Raw genomic sequence first — 19,511 nt, 5'->3', positions numbered from 1 at the left:
TTACATGGTTTTATACAATAGATTTTCTTTGTAATCAGTAATCAGTCCACAAATATCCACTGAGGGCTTATTCTGTGCCAGCCTTTGAGGATACAATGAGTGAATAATGCCCTGCCTTCAGGAGTTTACTTTCTATATATTCTTTTGTTTTGTTTTGTTTTGGCAGGGCAGGGGAGTGGGGGCAGAAGAAGGAGTAGAGAGAGAATCCTAAGCAAGCCCCATGCCCAGCACGGAGCCCGATACGGGGCTCGATCTCATGACCCTGGGATCATGACCTGAGCTGAAATAAAGAGTCGGACACTTAACTGACTGAGCCACCCAGGTGCCCCAGGAGTTTACTTTCTATATTGAAGACAGACAACATACCAACTAATAAATGGAATCATTTCAGTTACTAGGGTTATGGAAGAGATAAATACAGCAATAGAAATGACCAGGCACAGAGGGAGGAAACTCATCCCCTTTCTTTATAGGGCTTTTGCTTCTGGTCTGACCGTAAATCTTGTATTCTGTTTTCTCATGATTTTTCTTTTAATATTGTTTTCTGGTGCTTTCTTATTACCCAACATTTTGCCCTTTTCTTTCATCCCTTAGATGGCCAACTGCCCGTTTTTAAGAATTGATAATCTCATTGCATTGTGCTCTTCTTCATTATAATCTTATGCTTTCTTTCTGACTTCAAAAGATTTCTTTGCCACAGTGTACATCATAAAGGTCATCTTTAGTGATTATTGAAATCAAAAGGCATTTCTCCAAAATAAACCTTACCTTTTGACATCCTGGGTTTTTTTTTTTTTTTTTTTTTTTTTAATTTATAAAGAAGAGTGATTCTCAGATGTTTTGTCTCAGTGGAATGTGTGTCGGTATGTAGGGTTGCCAACTGCATTTCTTGTAAGACTGGACTTTAGTATAAGGTTGTGTTATTTTAGGAAAGGATAGTGAGGAGTAAGTAGCGTGTGTAAAGACTTTGCTTGCAAAATGAAGTTAACAGTCCCCGGTATTTAGAACATGGAACTCCTATGCCTTCTGGATTGACTGTTTAGGTCTGAAAATGAATACTCCGTGTTTTCTTTTCTGTTTTCAGGGATGACTCTGTCCCAGAGGACAACATCTGGAGGGGCATCCTCTCTGTCATTTTCTTCTTCCTTATCATCAGTGTGTTAGCTTTTCCCAATGGTAAGTGATGTCATGCTTTACCACATTTCTCCTGTGCATTGTACCCTTTTGGTGTTTTTTGGGAGGTATGCCCTCTAGAAGGTGAAACCAGAAAATGGGAATAAAAACCTAATCTGGTGGTTAGGGCACAGGCTATGGAGGCAAACTGCCCATTCCGCCACTGGCTAGCTTGGTGGCCCTGGGGAAGTCCCCCAGCTTCTTCCCAGGTGCTTGAGTCTCTCTCTTCTGTAAATGGAGATTGTCAGGTAGGTACTGTTGAAAGGTTCACTAAATTAATACATGTTAAATTCTCTGAATAGTGACTGACAAATTGTAAGCTCTCAGTAAGTGTCAGCTGTTGTTCTGGTTGCTATTTTTGCTATATCAGCTGAGTCATAAAATACTCAATTATTATTTAGTCCTTTTTGCTAAGGACAGGGTCAATGCTGTATGAATATTACTTAAATAATGTGTTGTCCCAGGTGATCTTTAATCACAGTAAATGTTGCTGATCATGCATTTGGGATATGAATTTTCATCATCAGGTGAAAAAAAGACAATCATTACTGTGAATTTTATCCCCCATCATGATTATAGAGTGAGGAAAAGTCTTTGTTTTTTGGTTTTTGTTTTTTTTTAAAGGGGATACCTGGGTGGCTCAGTCAGTTAAGCGTCTGCCTTCAGCTCAGGTCATGATCCCAGGGTCCTGGGATCAAGCCCCGCATCAGGCTCCCTGCTCAGTGGGGGGTCTGCTTCTCCCTCTCCCTCTGCCGCTCCCCCTGCTTGTGCTCACTCTCTCTTGCTCTCTCTGTCAAATAAAATAAAATCTTTAAAAATAAAATAAAAGCTGCCATACTTAAGATTCATCCCTTTCCTCTGAATTGTCCCTTGCTTTGTTTTTTCTTATTCCTTTTCAGTAACTTCTCCCTAGAATATTCTCTACTTATTCCCTGTAACCATTTCTAAACACTTCCTTTTTATATCCTGTGTTTTTTACTCTTAAGATATTTTGAAATTTTTTAGTCTTACCTATGCATTATGCTCCAAGGGCTGTAATCGGGTTTAAACATCATACTTGAGGGTGTGTTTCTTCTCTATCCTCCCATCTATTCAGTAGAATGTAATGTGTAATATAAGAAGCCCGTTGTGAATGCTACTCTTTGCTACTTGGAAATCTACCATGATAACAAAGTTCTAATACGAATTCCAAATTATGTGTGTTGGGGGAGGCAAGTAGCAGCAGGGATGGGGGTATTCCCCCACCAGTAAGCAATTTTTGGACACCAGCTGGCGGCCCTACAGTTCAACTCAATTCTGAGACTGTCTACCCAGAGTTAGCATCAGATCCCACAGGTTAAGGGCTCACAGGATGGCCCCCCACTGCAGATGCCAATTGCATGTTCAGGTTTTCACCTGTGCTTCTGACCAAATGGTTATAAATCAGGGGTTCCCATGACCCCTCCTTGGGTTCGATTAATTTACTATAGTGGCTCACAGGATGCAGGAAATGCGTTTACTCACTAGATGACAGTGCCAGTTTATTACAAAGGGTACTCATCAACAGTCAGATGAAGAGATGCATAGGATAAGGTACGTGGGAAGGGACTAGGAGCTTCCATGCACTCTCCAGCGTGTCACTCTTCTGGCGTCAGAAAGTGTTCACCAACCCAGAAGCTCCCCAAACCCCATCCTTTTGGTTTTTTTGGAGGCCTCATTTACATAGGCATAATTGATTGCATCATTGGCTATTGGGAAATGAACTCAACCTCCAGCCTCTCACCCTTCCCTGGAAGTCTTGGGGGTGGGACTGAAAGTTTCAACTCTCTAATCACATGTTTGTCCCCACTGGCAACCAGCCCCATCCTTAGGTACTTTCCTCAGGTCTCATTAACATAGCAAAAAATATTCATTATTCTCATCACTTGAAATTGCAAGGGCTTTAGGAGCTCTGCGCCAGAAAAGGGCACAAAGACCAAATCTATAGTTCTTATTGTAAATCACAGTATCAGTGATTTACAGGCCTTCAGTCTTTCCAAGATGATGGCAATGGCATTTTGTTCTGTATTTTTGCTTAATCTTATGTAGCACTACGTGATTTTTGCTGGGAGTGTAGGAATCCAACCAGTAAAACCATGACTGAATCCTTCAGAGAATGAATTGTTTTAGATAACCAAGTTATTTGACAGCTGAGTTTAACTCTCCAACCACTCAAGCTTCTAGATTAAATATTTCGTGGAAACCTTTCAAGATGTGAAGACCTGCTGTCTCAGTCAGTGCAGGCTGCTAACAGAATACCACAGACCGGATGGCTTAAATAACACAAGATCATCTTGTGGCAAATTCCTCTCCAGCTGTGCACCTATGAAACCAAACATGTGCTTACGAAGTCTGGTAGTGGGACAGGCACAGGACAGACACTCCCATTCCAAAAGGGAGAAATAGGAAAGAAGGGAGGGTGACAAGTCCCAAGCAAGTTCAAAACCAGGAAGGCAAACTGGATGAGACTTTAAGGGTCAAGAATAACCAATCCTGGGAGTGCCTGACTGGCTCAGTCGGTAGAGCATGTGACTTGATCTCGGTGTCGTGAGTTCCAGCTCTATGTGGTGGGTAGAGTTTACTTAAAAAAAAAAAAGAATAATCAGTCCTCTTTGGCTCAGTGCTCTGCCTTCCAGACCTACTGGGGTAATAATAGTCTGTTTCCATAGCTCTGCCCACCTGGAGTTTGGCCTGCCCCCATGGCTCTGCTGGGTGTTGATCTTGCCTTTTGAAACTCAGGTGGAGATACTCTCCCCACTCTCCACCCACCCAGTGGCCCATGCACTCTAAGGCTTGTGGTGGAAATGACAGCTCAGATAATCTCCCAATTGCCTTTGAGATCCTTCTTCCTGTGTCTTAAAGAATACCAAATGTTCATAGCCAAGTAGCTCTATGGTCCAGTCCTGTAAGGTCCAAGAGAAGTCTTCACTGTAGGAGTTAGGATTATCACATAATGAATCTTGGCAGGCAACACAAACATTCGGTCTATAACACCTGCAAACTTATGCAGATATGACAAACATAGTTTGGCCTTTCCATGATGATTGAGAGCTTTAGTAATGCACAATTTTGAAGGAGGATGATTAGATGTCCATGGTATGGCTAGGTCATGGAATGAGAGGGTATTGACCCTACTATAGAATTTTCTAGGAAAAGTCCCTGATGTCAAACCACTTCTTTGGCTATTTGCCAACTTTCTTTTCCCTCACTCTTCCAATACACAGAACCTCAGAGTTCAGAATTTTTGGTTAAGAGGAGAGCTTGGACGTTACACAGCCCATCCTTTCTTTCAAGGGCCCCATGTTGTAGGACAGCTAAGTGGCCACTTGCAGCATAAAGCATGCAATGCACAGGAACCACCCGAGTCTGTAGGTCGTCCACTTGAGCTCTGGAACCTGGCCTTTTCCTCCAAAGGTGGCATAAAAGTACAGGCCAAAGCGAGGAGACGCTGAGCCTGGAAGGAGGGTGAGCAGGTGACAGGTGAAGGGGTGGTCACGGGCACTCCTCCCTTTACCGTTCCGACCTGTGAGAGTCTGCTGCTTACTCCTGTGTCATCAGGCAGTGACATGACCATTATTGCTCTGTGCCCTTTATTCTTACTTCTTATCTAGTCTGTCCCTGTCCTACTACCCCCTTTTTTTTTTTAAACATCAGTCAAGGCATGCTGGGTGCTTAGGGAACTGGCCAGTCCAGGGGTGTCAGGTCTGCTCTGCAAACCTTCAGCTTTTCTTGGCTGCGTGTTAACTGTCGCTGAGTTCTCAGAGGTGACTTCTTGGCTCTGAAGATTTCTTTTCTGCCTTTGTTTTTTTCCTTTTAAACTTGCTTTTTCTTTTTCCAGTGCCATTTTGGAAGTCTGAGATGTCTCAAAAATTAGTCACTCAATAGCCATGATTTTATGATTTTATAGCCATCCCTTCCGTGAGGCTTTAGCAGGAGCTGGGCTCGGGGCTTCATTAGCAGATGGTTTCCTGTAGGCACCCAGGGCCCTGAAGGCTGGGGGATGAGGTCTGTCGGACGTAACATTTTACGTGCTTTCTGCTGCTTTTTCTTCTGTTCCCTAATGAAGTCTTCTAATCTTCAAAGTCCACTTAACCCACTCAGTCTCTCATTGTGGGACTGCGCTATTGCTTTCCTTCTGGGAAGATAAGAGCTAAGTTTGTTTTATGCTTTTTTTTGTCCTGGCTTGTGGACTTCGTGATACATACAAAGTGGGGAGGACCCATAGGCCTATGGGGTTCATTCAGCCTGCTCAGTTTACAGCTGTGAAAGCTGAGATGCTCCGCCCTCATTCATCCCTGAAAGGTCACCCAGCCGCTCCATGTCAGCCTGGTGGGAGGACCTCAGCTCCGGCATCTTCCTTTAGTCTGACTTGTTCTGGATATTTTTCTTATTAGGTCCATCGTGATGTGTTTTTATCTCTGTCTTTGTGTATGTTTTCGTCTCCTTTTTCTTCTGTTCCTCTCTATCTGTCTGGCTTTTCTTTTTCCCCAGGAATATAATCTTAGGGTCTTAGTTGGTCTGTACCTCGTGGGTGGTTGTGTCCATCCTTCATTGCCCAGATGTCATCTGTGACCAGAGAGAGTAGCATATCACCCAGAGCCTACCTTCTCTCTCTCAATCTCTCTCGCTCTCTCTTTTTTTTTTTTTTTTTAAGATTTTATTTATTTATTTGTCAGAGAGAGTGAGATAGAGAGAGCACAAGCAGGGGGAGCGGCAGGCAGAGGGAGGAACAAACTCCCTGCTGAGCAGAGAGCCCGATGCAGGGGCTCAAACCCAGTACCCCGTGATCAAGACCTGAGCTGAAGGCAGACGCTTAACTGACCGAGCCACCCAGGCATCCCTCCTTCTCTCTCTTTCATCCTGTCTCTTCCCACCACATCCTTCCCCTGCCATCTCTGTGTGTGCCTGCACCCACACCACTCCCCTGCAGGCAGAACATGTAGGACTTAGGCCAGCACCTAGTTAGAGGGATTCTCTTAAAGCCGTGTGTGCATAGCAAGCACATTGTGTCCTCCTTGTTTTCTAAAGATCCCTTTGTCCACACTTTACATATGATTAGTAAAACTAAGTTTTCCACAGTAAAGAATGTTATTATTGAATATTTTAAAATTAGGGGTGGCTTCAGAAGGTGCCAGCGTGGATGATGGGGCAGCTGGCCAGGCCCCTGGGGAAGGGCACTCCCGAGCTATGTGGCTGTCCACTTCCAGAGCCAGCACTCAGACTTCAGGCCTTCGCAGGGGCCCCGATGCTGGGCGGCTGCTTCTCTGAGCAGAGTATACATGCCTCTTCTTGTTCCAGTCTTGTCACCTCATTTTCTGTTCACCCCCACCCTTGGCACATAGTCTCGAATTAAGTAATGAAAATGGATGGGAGAAACAGAGCCCAACATTAGCCTTCTCCTTGAAAGGCAGTTTTGGGGGAGTGCCTGCAGTGGATGGCATTCCCAGAATGGCTCTGTTTTGGCAACTTCGAACGCGTTTACCCTTGACCTCGCAAAGGCTGCCCAGTGTGTTTGAGTGTACGCCTAAATTCGATTGTGTGAGCTCATCTGTGCTAGGTGGTAGAATCAGTCAACTCCTTCAGGAAGCAGGGGCCCCGTGATGCTTTTTATAGAGTCTAAATAACCAAGGAAGCCCTTAACTTTCTCCATAGGGTTTTATAACAGTCAGGATGCTTTTGGCCACAAGTAAGAGGAAACCCATTTCAAAATGGCTTGAAGAATAAAGGGAATGTTTACTTTCCCGAATGTCAGGAAGTTCTGAGATAGAGGGTTCCAGGGTTGGCTAATTTAGCTGCTCGGTGACATGTGAAGACTCAGGCTCTTTGCCTTTTTCTGCTGCTCCATCCTCAGCCTGTGGGTGCTGTGCGCTGCTACCCTAATGGTCCCGTGAGAGCCGATGCAGTGCTGGACAGATGGTCTCGGGCAGTGTCCAAAGGAGGAGGAGGGCACTTCTTCGATCTTTTTAAGGGTGAAGAAACCCTTGCTAGAAACCCTCCAGCACGCTTGTCCTCACTTCTCTTTGACCAGAATTGGGCCCTGTGCCTCTTCTCCATCCAGACCTGAGGACAGGAATTTATAGTGCCCAAACAAGTGGGCACATGATAGATCTTCACTGACCAGAAGACTAAAAGAGAAAAAGGAGGGGCGCCTGGGTGGCTCAGTCGTTAAGCATCTGCCTTCGGCTCAGGTCATGGTCCCAAGGTCCTGGGATCGAGCCCAGCATCGGGCTCCCTGCTACGTGGGAAGCCTGCTTCTCCCTCTCCCACTACCCCTGCTTGTGTTCCCTCTCTCGCTATCTCTCTCTCTGTCAAATAAGTAAATAAATCTTTAAAAAAAAAGAGAGAGAGAAAGGATTGCTTGCATTGGCTTAGATTTTACCACTGAGTTATCTGGGAGAGCAGTGGACACCCAAACAGAATTTCATCCCCAGGGTGGGTGACTGGGGTAGGTTCTAGAATTCCTTCCTTCAGGCCTGTGAGCAGATGTGGAGGGAGAGACCCTGGGGTGAGGCCAGAGAAGCAGGACCTGATATCTACACCATGCTGCTTCTTTCCTGCCCTCTTTTCTTTTTCTACCAGTTCCCTTAAATTTTTTTTTTTTTTTAAAGATTTTATTTATTTGACAGAGAGCACAACCAGGGGGAGTGGAGTGGCAGGCAGAGGGAGAGGGAGAAGCAGGCTCCCTGCCGAGCTGGGAGCCCGACACGGGGCTCAATCCCGGGACTGTGGGATCATGACCTGAGCCGAAGGCAGATGCTTAACCGACTGAGCCACCCCAGGCGCCCCTCCCTTAAATTTTTTTTTTTTAAATGCTTCCTCCATCTCATTATAGCAACTGGCACTCCAGCAGAAGTGTGATTTTAACTATACCGGTGTATCATTCGGGTGTAATTATAACTGTATCACTCTATCACTGCAGTGAAATTTAAAAACCTGTTTGGCTGTGAGATTTCTTTCAACAGGTGACCTTCAGGTGTGCTTTTCCAGCTTCTGGGGGCTTCCTTGAACCATTCCTTCCCCTTGTACCCCACTCTCCCCAAACCGCCCAAGCCTTTTCTGTACCCCCAGTGCCTGGCCCACAGGGCCTCTCAATAAGTATTTGTGGGATCAAGTCATGAGTCTGCCCAGAAGAAGGTTCACAGAATCAGCCCTCTCTTTCCTAATCCTTGTCTGCAAGAGGAATGCCATTCAGCACTTCTTTAAGGTATTTTGAGGAGAGTGAAATACTAGTATTTCTTGATTTTCCTGAATTCATCCTTCGGTTTGTCCTTTTGGCCTCATTTGACTTCTCTGAGCTAAGATAGTGTTAATCACATCTCCTTGAGGTTTGAAGGTGATACAGAAGATTCACTGCCCCCTAAATTTGAAACAAAATTCTTGTCCTCCTCTCATCCTGTTTCCTGCTCCACTACTTTTTCTTTAAAAAAAAAAAATTCTTTCTTAGGTTTGAAATTTGCTTAAAGATCATTTTACTCACCTTTTCTAGGTTTTTCCTAGAGGAATTTAAAATCGCAAATAATAATAATCTTTGTCAATATACCTCATTAAAGCTGAAAAACAGTGATAATCAAGAGAAGAAGCAGACGAAGAGGGCACAGGCCCATAGCTCTTGGAGACGCAACTACTTCCCTAAGGTTCGGTCCCTTGAACTTAGTTATTCATGGGAATCCTAACAGGCTGCTGGCGAGTGGAGCTGTGATCTTATTTTCTTTTTTAATTTTTTTTTTATTCTTATTTTTTGTGTGCTATCTTATGTTCTCATTTCTGAGGTAGTTTTTTTTTTTTAAGATTTTTTTTATTTATGTATTTGACAAAGAGAGAGAGAGACAGTGAGAAAGGGAACACAAGTAGAGGGAGTGGGAGAGGGAGAAGCAGGCTTCCTGCTGAGCAGGGAGCCCGATGCCGGGCTCAATCCCAGGACCCTGGGACCATGACCTGAGCGGAAGTCAATTCCTTAATAACTGAGCCACCCAGGTGCCCCTCTGAGGTAGTTTTTGAAGTGCTAGCTCTTCTTATGGCAAAGCCATTTGATTTCTGTTTCCTTTGAAATCAAACTCATTCTTAATATCTGATTGAAAATTACGTGTCCTAGATGGAGGGACTGATAAAGTAAACCAAGCCACGTTTGAGCGTGGCCCCGGGAAGAAGTCACAACCCAGAACCAAACAGCACTGGTTCGTCACCTCCTGGAGAAGCCCTTCCCCATACCTCCCACGTGATCTAGAAGAGTAGCTCTTGTAGGCACGTTTTATCAAGTCAGAAATGTGGAAAGAGCCAAGATGCCCTTCAACAGATGAATGGATAAAGAAGATGTGGTCCATATATACAATGGAATTTTACTCAGCCATCAGAAAGGATGAATACCCAACTCTTACATCAACATGGATGGGACTGGAGGAGATTGTGCTAAGTGAAATAAGTCAAGCAGAGAAAGCCAATTATCATATGATTTCACTCATTTGTGGAACATAAGGAATAGCATGGAGGACATTAGGAGAAGGAAGGGAAAAATGAAAGGGGCGGGAATCGGAGGGAGAGACGAACCATGAGAGACTATGGACTCTGAGAAACAAACTGAGGGTTCTAGAGGGGAGGGGGGTGGGGGGATGGGTTAGCCTGGTGATGGGTATTAAGGAGGGCACGTACTGCATGGAGCACTGGGTGTTATACGCAAACAGTGAAGCGTGGATCACTACATCAAAAACTAATGATGTAATGTATGGTGACTAACATAACATAATAAAATAGAATTAAATTAAAAAGGAAAAGAAATAAAGCCTAGAGAAGACGCAGACCCTGAGATGGAGTGCCCCCTACCTTCCAGACCATAACACGGAGCAGAGGAGGAGAAGGTGCCCTGCCCGGACTTGCCCACTGACGAAGTAGTCCGCTGACAAGTGGGATCTGTGGGGAAAGCATGGAGATAGCGTGAATGTTCGGGGAAGACCGTGGCAGCGCTAACATGCCCTGGCAGAGGAGAGCTGCAGGAAGCACGGCCCCAAAGCTGACCTGACTGGAGCAGGCAAGGGTGGGTGATGTGGTGAGCATCAGCGTCAGGGTTTGTAATAAGGGAAAAACACACCAGCCTCATCCTCCATGTTTTTTTAAAACGCAAAATAATACAAATAGTATTTTCAGCAGTATTCCCGGCTTTGATGGTAAAGTAGGTAATCTTAGTGAGTAATGCTGCTAGAGTGTACTCCTTGAAATACCTCACCAAAACATTTAGAGTGCCTTTTCGGAAAGGAGTGGGCAGATGTGATGACTGAAATAAAGCCTGGAATGGGTTTTGCAAGTAGCTGCTGAAAGTCTCACCTTACATTCCAGGGCCTTAACTACACCTATTGTAGCAAAAGACACCAACGCTTCCCACCTACGTGGTTCAGGGTAGAGCAGCTTGTTCTCTGAAACTCACCACATCAGATTTCTGAAGCCTTTCTCGGATCCATCCAGTACATTTCGATTTGCAAAGCTAAAGGACATTTTAATTTTTTTTTAAATTTCATTTATTTGAGAGGGAGAGAGAGTACAAGCAGGGGGAGGGACTGAGGGAGAGGGAGAAGCAGGCTCCCCGCTGAGCAGGGAGACTGATGCGGGACTCGATCCCAGGCCCCTGAGATCATGACCTGAGCTGAAGGCAGATGCTTAATGACTGAGCCCCCCAGGCGCCCCTAAAGGACATATTAAAAAACTGTATTTGTGGGGCGCCTGGGTGGCTCAGTTGGTTAAGCGACTGCCTTCGGCTCAGGTCATGATCCTGGAGTCCCGGGATCGAGTCCCGCATCGGGCTACCTGCTCAGCAGGGAGTCTGCTTCTCCCTCTCCCACTCCCCCCTCTTGTGCTCTGTCTCTCTCTCTCACTCTCTCAAATAAATAAATAAAATCTTTAAAAAAAAAAACTGTTGAACACTACATCAAAAACTAATGATGTACTATATGAAGGCTAACTGAACATAATAAAAAAATGTATTTTTTCAGAAACGTGGTGCGATATTATGAATTGTAAGTGTGAAATGTGGAGAAAAGAGGAAAAGATTCAATAGGGAGAAGTCAAGACAAGACTTAGAACAAACAGCAAACTGCACTGTAGTAAGAGGAAAATTCTCATCCAGAGTCTGGAACAACATGTGCCTGTCGCAGGCATCACAGACCAATGGAGAGAAATACCCCGAGGCTGAAGCAGCTCCGTGTCAGGTTAAGGAAGAGCCGCAAGGCCCCGTCAACCCCAAACTCCTCGACCACCCTATCCTCTTATTTACGCTGGACACGCTGCATGGAGTGAGAAGAGAGAGCTGAGTTCTGTTTTCAGAAGGCTGCTCTTCAAGTCATCGTAGGCTGAAGATGACTTTGGGGGCCCTTCTATTAGTTGATACGAGGGACCTTCATCAGTTCCCCATCCTGCCCCTTGTCCTTCCTGACCTTGCTTACCTGTTCCACATGGCAGCGTCTGTAAACACCACTCATTAGCTTACTTCTCTCCCCTCGTTCTCCTGGCCCTGAGACAGCCCTGGTTGAAACCCTCAATGTCTCCCCACCCACCGCCCCTGCTTTGTCCTCCTGAGCCAGCCCAGGCCTGACTGAGGGGATCAGAAAGCACAAAGTGCTCTCAGACCAGAGTTGGGGTCCTGTGGGCTGTGTGACCCTGGGCAAGTACCTGTGCCTCCGTGTCCTGAGCTGTAGAGTGGGAGTGATGATACCTTCTCACCACCCAGCTGTCATGACAATTAGGAGACAACGGGGGGGGGTCTCCCCCCCATCTGCTACGCACTAAGTGCCCAGCAAAGTACTATTATAATTGTGATTGATCTTGAGAATAACCCGACTTATGTGATTGGGCATGGAATTGTGTTGCAAGCCAAATAATCGTACCGTTTTAGAGTTTCACCTCGTGAGAGGAAGCCTAGAGAAAGCCGGGGTCCCATGTTCTGTCTAAAAGGTGAATGTGGTGATTTGGGTGAAGTGATAACTTGCATGCCAGGCAGCCGCAGTAACCAGAACCCACTCGTGGTGACCAGCAGCAGTGGAGAGGGTGTTGGGAAGAGGAAATTAGAAGATGACCATTTTAGCTGTCCGTTTTCCAGGGACTTGAAGAAAGTTAGCCGTGTTGTTAGCTGGAAGGGGACCCTGGTTTCTATGCTTCACTGTGCCTTTCTGAGAAAAAAGCAGCCGGTTAGGAAGAATACAGTTATTCCTTGCTGTCTTGAGCCTTTGCTACCAGAACTCAGAAATGGAATGGATTTGGAGACGCTTTATTTAAATCCCTCAATCTGAGCTCTCACTCCTTGCCATTCCAAAACTCAGACACCCTATTAATTTGGATAGAGCGGAGGCCCGCACGAACCTCACTCACCTTCTGAGCTGCCTCTGTCTAAGCTCAGGAACCGACTAGATTTGGATGGCAGGGGATACTGATTTTCCTAATAAGAACCTGATCCATCAAAAGAAAGCAGTTAAAATATGTTTCAAAGTCGTCTTTTTAAGATGAGGTGGGTGATTGAGGATGAGTTCCAGAATAAAAATTACAATGTAATGTTTCCTTCAGACAGGATTCCAGGTTGCCAGCAACAGAAGCTGATTACTGATTGAAAAGACTTATAGGATGTCGGCTGGAGGACTCCAGGGGGGACTAGGAGGCTGGGTCCCAGGCTAAGCTTCTAGGAACTGGCAGGTCACCCAGAACTGGTCTAATGAGGAAACCCCAGTGAGCACTGGCTATAGTCTGTCCCACTGTCACCTCTGCAGGGAACTGCCCCGATCACCAGTGCCATCTCCCCCCTACTGTCCATGCTGGTCCAGGCAGAGGGAGAGGGAGAGGTGGAGGGGAGCTCGTCACCCTTAGGTCTGTATCGCCGGCTCCTGAGATCAAGTCTGGCACAGGTGCCACTGAAGAACTAAGCCCCGTTTAGGAAGGGAGCTGGGCAGCCAGCTCCCGCATCTCCCTGGGAGATGTGGGATTCTGCTGTTGGAAATCCTCCAGGAGTATGTAGGTAGGCTGTTCCACAGGGGCGGGCAGCCCCGAATAGGTCAAGTGCCCACGAGAGCACTGTTCAGTATTCGTGAACTGTAACCCTTCCGTTGATGGTGAGTCGGTTTAGTAGATCAAGGCCTGGCTGGCTTGTTTGCTTGCTTCTACTTTTTTTTTTTTTTTTTAAAGAGATAAACAAGAAGAGAAAGTATTGGTGGGTCACTTGTAGTCAGAGTAAGTTTCGTCCTGTGAAGCCTGTTTTCATGGTGCAGAAGCTGCGTCTGTGTGTCTGGTCGGGGTTGCCATGTCAGAGGTGTTTTGTTACCACAGTTCATGATCAAAAGCTACTGCACTAGCACATTCCAGTGCTCAAAGGATTTATTTTCAGTTTCATACCCCACTTCACGTGTTCTCAAAGCAGTGTTTCTCCTGTTTAATTCCCAGAGCGCTCGCGTTCTCTCTCTCTCTCACTTGCGCCCACACACACATACACACACACACACACACTCACATACACTCACACTCTCTAGCTGGGCTGGGAGATTTCACTTGTTAAACTTCAGTATGTTTGAAGAACTCTTCCCGCATTCTCTCTCTCTCTCTCTCTCTCTCTCTCTCTCTCTCTCTCACTCGCTCCCACACACACACACTCACACTCTCTGTAGCTGGGCTGGGAGATTTCACTTGTTTAACTTCAGTATGTTTGAAGAACTCTTCTTGCGTTCTCTCTCTCACTTGCACGTGCACACACACACACACACTCACACTCTCCGTAGCTGGGCTAGGAGATTTCACTTGTTAAACCTCAGTATGTTTGAAGAACTCTTCTCGCGTTCTCTCTCTCACTTGCACGTGCACACACACACACACACTCACACTCTCCGTAGCTGGGCTGGGAGATTTCACTTGTTTAACTTCAGTATGTTTGAAGAACTCTTCTCGCGTTCTCTCCCTCACTCGCGTGCGCGCGCGCACACACACACACACACACACACACACACTCACACTCTCCGTAGCTGGGCTGGGAGATTTCACTTGTTTAACTTCAGTATGTTTGAAGAACTCTTCTCGCGTTCTCTCTCACTCGCGTGCGCGCGCGCACACACACACACACACACACACACACTCACACTCTCTGTAGCTGGGCTGGGAGATTTCACTTGTTAAACGTCGGTATGTTTGAAGAACTCTTTCAGGCTGGCTGGCCTGGTAACCGCTCACTGTTGTAACATTGTTTCCCTGGGAAATTAGGGTCTGAGTTCTAAAGACAAAGCTTTGAAAACAAACGTCTGTTGTGGAAACTGGTACCTGTTACGGTTGTGGTGACAGTTGCTACAATGCGAATAAAATATTTTAACCTAGACTTGACCTCAAAATATTTATGTAGAAAAAAATTTTGACAGTAGAGAGCTTTTTTTTTTAAAATTGCTATAGCGGTCAGCACTTTGCTTTTAGTTTTTGTTTGAAACCCGTTTGTTCTAACCTTATGTTTTCCCTCCGCAGGCCCATTTACTCGACCTCATCCGGCCTTATGGAGAATGGTTTTTGGTGAGTTACCCATTAGTAGATTTAGAAACATATTTTACTTAAAATCCATTTTCTGTATATCAGTATAGCCGTTTTACAGTAAAACTTAATAGCCTTTTACTTTTTGGAATTGGGTACAATTCCATGCCCAATTCCATACTTCACTTCCGTGAAAGAATGCTTCACGGAAATGTGCTTGCGCAAAGTAGGATCTGGCAAGGATTGGGGTCACTGGAAGCCAGGCAAAGGGAAAGGCTACTAAAATGGTCTCCAGCCAGAAGGAGCACAGTGTGTTGCAGGTCAGTGTGGCATAAAATGTAATGTTATGAAAGGACCCTAAAAATGGATATTTTGCGCAAGGTCGCCTGTTTTTTTTCAACCTTTAGAGATCACAGGTGAATCCCTTTGAATGGAGTGACATCCTTCCTTCAGCAGTAAACATAGTAATAAAATAATTTATAATAAAAAATTAAATAATAAATAAAAGGAAATAATTAAAAATAAAATATAATAAGATAATAAAATAATTATGTTATTCCTAATATAAACTTTTATGAAAATTCTTTGACACAAAACAAACATATTGGTGATAACTTCAGATTCTCATACAGGTGAACTGTTCCAACTCCACTCGCCCCCTGCTGTTGTCTCTTAATGTACATGGGGTCTGACATAAGGGGATGTGCTTGTTTTTCTTGATGCATCTTGATGTTGCCCTTCACGGGTGCTGTGGGCACTGTCTTGTCAGCGTCCAGAAGGGCCCGAAAACTCGGCAGTCTCCTGAGTGTTGTGAATGGGAAAGATCCTGGAAAGGGCGAAGTCTTTAGACAGAGAGCCCTGATTTGAAATAAGGGTCAGTGATAAGCATCTCTATAAATATTGGATGTCTTGTTGTTACTTGATTTCGAGTCCACAAATACTCAAATCCCCTGAATGGACTTAAAACACATCTTTCAAATGTCGGCTCTTGGCTTTGTCCTGCCTAAAAAAGACATCAAGTAAGTTATTTTAGGTTCAGAAAATGTAATGTTATGAAAAGAACCCTAAAAATGGATATTTTGCTTAAGGTCGCCTGTTTTTCTTTCAACCTTCAGAGATCACAGGTGAATCCCTTTGAATGGAATGACGTCCTTCCTTTAGCAGGTGTTCACTGAGCGCCCCTGTGTGGAGGTCTGTGCCCTGAGGCTGCAGGGGAGGGCCAGACAGACAGGAGGCTCCCCCTGGGAGGGAGGACAGCTATCGCAAACAAACTACTAACCAAATCAATAATCAAAAAGTATCACATGCCGCCAAGTGTTCAGAAATTAATTAAAACCATGCGGCCTGATGGTGACCAAGTGACTGCTTTCACATGCATGAGCAAGGAAGAATGCTTCACAGAAATGTGCTTGTGCAAAGTAGGATCTGGCAAGGATTGGGGTCACTGGAAGCCAGGCAAAGGGAAAGGCTACTAAAATGGTCTCCAGCCAGAAAGAGCGTGGTGTGTTGCAGGCCATTTGTGGTGGAGCAGAGCAGGTCCTAGGGGAGTAGTAAGAGAGAGGCCAGAGTTGGGCAGGGACAGAGCCCCACTGGGCATGTGGGCCAGTAAGGAGCGCAGACAGGAAGGACAGTGGGAAGTCCTGGGAGGATTTTTCGCAGAAGTGACGTGATTCATTTCCATTTTTAAGTAGATTGTCCTGGTTGCATCATACTTATATCTCATGGACTTAATGTTGCTGCTTGAAATTATGATTTATTTTCAGCTGGTTGGCTACATTTGAGTTTTTCCTATTTCAAATGATCCATTATAGGTAATGATAATTATAATCTTACCTGAGCTCTTTTTGGGATCATGGAGCCCTTTGATAATCTGATGAGAACTAATCCTTTCTCAGTGTGCACGCATGTGCACACACACACACATTTGTGCATTTTACATCTGGGGCTTCATGGACTTTGAAGCTCAACCATGAATTCCAGTTTAAGAAGCCCTGATCCACAGAGATGGTTTCTTTCTGTCTTAAAATAATTATTTTGAAAAGATTATAATAAAAAAGTGTAGTGTGGGGCATTTGAGATGAAAATTTATAAAAGCGGCTGGTAATAAATGTGCGGAGGTCCTTATACTAACGTGTGTGCCCTTGGGGCCCTGGGGTGCACAACCAGGTCAGCCATGCTGTGCTCAAGTCCCCTGAGCTCCCTGAGGACAGGGAGAGGCGCTTTTGGAAGGCTTGGCGCTGTAGATGTTCAGGGGATTTCAGTCCAGCCATGGACGCTGTCTCCTCTGGAGCAGCTCGTGGGAGATTAGCGCGGAGCCAAGTTCGCACGGAGTGCTGTGATTCAAGGTCATTTGTATGACAGTGTCTAAGTGTCCTACACAGATGTTTTAATTCTAGCAGGTCCGAGAGAAAGAGAAGTGATAGAGCTGCTGGTGGCTGGTTTCCAAATCTTTCCAAAAGGCTTTTGCTGTTTTAAAAGCAGACGATTAACTTTATTTTTAAACGACGTGGAGTGATTATTAGGATACTGATTCTGCTATGATGCAACAGGAACGTAATGCCCACAAGGGCTGACAAGGTGTGGATGTGTAGGCCTGGGCCACCTCTCGGCCCTTCACACCTGTCTCTGCTGATGTTGCCCCCTGACTGGGCTGTCCATACCCGGCTTGCCCACCTCCCTCCACTCTCCACACAGCAGCCGGAGCCCACTTTGTAAAGCATTACCCAGATCATCTTATTCCCCCACTTAAAACCTGTCACGTGCTCCTTGTTTGACTTATGGTAAAATCTGAGATCTTTGCCATGGCCCCCAAGCCCTTTCACCTCAGGGCTACCGTGCTCCCTTCCTCTTTCTGCTTCTGATGTCACGGGCTTACCTGGATGCCTTTTCTCTACCTGAATGTTGGCGGGTCCTTCAAGACTCAACTCGAGCATCATTTTCTCAGAGAGTATTACCAACCCTCTCAGTGTGAATTGGGACAGTGTATCAGACTCGCTCATCAAAGGAAATGCCAGACTGTAACGGGGATCTCGACACACTACACTGCAATATCCATGTCTGACTTGAGTCTCACGTGTGTTGTGCGTCTGACCCCTGGATCTCTCCTAAACGTGGGGATGTTTTGTTTCCCTCAGGACTCAGTGTGCTCTACTTCCTTTTCCTGGTATTCCTCCTCTTCCTGAACTTCGATCAGGTTAAATCCCTGATGTACTGGCTGGATCCAAATCTTCGATACGCCACAAGGGAAGCAGACATCATGGTATGTACTTGTCCGTGGTCTCGCAGAGAAATCGGTAGACTCTTGGGTATAAGAGATAGTCGACTTCACTAAAGTGAAGTTCTTTTTTTTTTTTTAAAGATTTTATTTATTTATTTGACGAGAGAGAGAGACCACAAGCAGGGGGAGTGGCAGGCAGAGGCAGAGAGAGAAGCAGGCTTCCCACCGAGCAGGGAGCCCGATGTGGGGCTCAATCCCAGGACCCTGGGATCATGACCTGAGCCGAAGGCAGTCGCCTAACCAACTGAGCCACCCAGGCGCCCTAAAGTGAAGTTCTAAATTGTTACTTCTGCATATTTCCTGTGTAGATAATGTAAAAGCCGGGTCTCTGGGAAGGTGAGGTGTGTGGTTTCCCTGAGTGATAGGGTCCAGGGAAATGATATCCCCTCTTGGAGCAAAGGGGGTTGGTGGGAAGAGGGTGACTGTTATTGTCAGACAGCCTTAGGTGTGAATTCTGCCTCTGTCACTTGTTAACTGTAAGACCTTGGGCAATGTACTTGTTGGCTAGCCTCTTCCTTTCTTTGTAAAGTGAAATAATAGTACTTATTTGGGGAGTTTTATTGTGAACTAAACAAAGTAACCTTATCTCCGAGGCCTAGCCTGGCACCTTGCACACGGCAGGTCCTCAGTGATGGCGGTGGCCGCTGCTCTAGCAGTGTGGCCCTCAACGCTCTGCTCCCCACTCTGGCCCCAAAGCCATGATCCTTCGCCATGAAGGGGCCGATCAGGCCATTTCGTTCATTATTTTTCGTAACCCACAAAAATAATTTTATTCTTGGGTAAAGCTTCTCTGAACTTCATTTTTAGCGAAGAGACTATTTTATACTCTAATGCTATTTCTTTCCTTTTTAATTTTTTTTTTTTTTTTTAATACCTAACATTTGGTACAGACTGAAGGAAAACCTAGTAATGCTGAGAAAAGGAGAACAGGCATCTGGGCCATAGGCAGGGCCTTGTTTAAGAAACAATACAAAGGGGCGCCTGGGTGGCTCAGTCGGTTGAGCGTCTGCCTTCAGCTCAGGTCATGATCCCAGGGTCCTGGGATCAAGCCGGGCATTGGGCTCCCTGCTCGGTGGGAAGTCTTCTCTCTCTCTCTCTCTGACCCTCCCCCTGCTTGTGTTCTCTCTCTCTCTGTCTCTCTCTCAAAATAAATAAATCTTAAAAAAAAAAAAAAAAAGAAAAGAAACAATACAAAGGGACTTAATGAAAGGTCCAAGAAGTGATCGTTCTGCTGGAGTTGAGATTGGGCAGACCCTTCTTGAATGGTGTTTCAACATTTTATCTTTAACTTTATAAAGGACATGCTAAAGGCAGAAATAAGAGTGCCAAAAATTATTTAAAAGTCTCAGGAAGAAAAGTCTGTCCAGGGGTTTCTTACTTTAAGGAACAGAGTGGCGTCCTGACTTGGAGCTTCTACTGACGATGATACTGATAGTGATGGGTATGGTGAGGGTGGTGGCGGTTACAACTGTGGGTTGTCTGTTCTACCAGCACTTACATATATTCTATGTAAGCCTCACACGTGCATGCTAGGCAGTAATATCCCCCATTTTATCAAGGAGGAAACGGAAAT

At 45.5% G+C, this 19,511-nt stretch overlaps 1 protein-coding gene across 2 annotated transcripts in view; it reads left to right on the top strand.

Annotated features, from left to right (window-relative positions):
- Positions 1-19,511, top strand: part of PTDSS1 (phosphatidylserine synthase 1) — a 62,773-nt gene that overhangs the window by 8,987 nt on the left and 34,275 nt on the right. The window contains exons 2-4 of one of the 2 annotated variants that reach the window (XM_036096127.2): positions 1,085-1,176; positions 14,659-14,703; positions 17,796-17,920. In XM_036096127.2, coding sequence (XP_035952020.1) covers positions 1,085-1,176; positions 14,659-14,703; positions 17,796-17,920 — 262 coding nt within the window. The remainder of the gene's footprint in view (positions 1-1,084; positions 1,177-14,658; positions 14,704-17,795; positions 17,921-19,511) is intronic. The other variant, XM_036096129.2, reaches the window with a different exon arrangement.

Source organism: Halichoerus grypus, chromosome 5, assembly GCF_964656455.1.
Source record: "Halichoerus grypus chromosome 5, mHalGry1.hap1.1, whole genome shotgun sequence".
Lineage (NCBI taxonomy): Eukaryota > Metazoa > Chordata > Mammalia > Carnivora > Phocidae > Halichoerus > Halichoerus grypus.
This window is presented reverse-complemented; position numbering and strand designations above follow the sequence as displayed.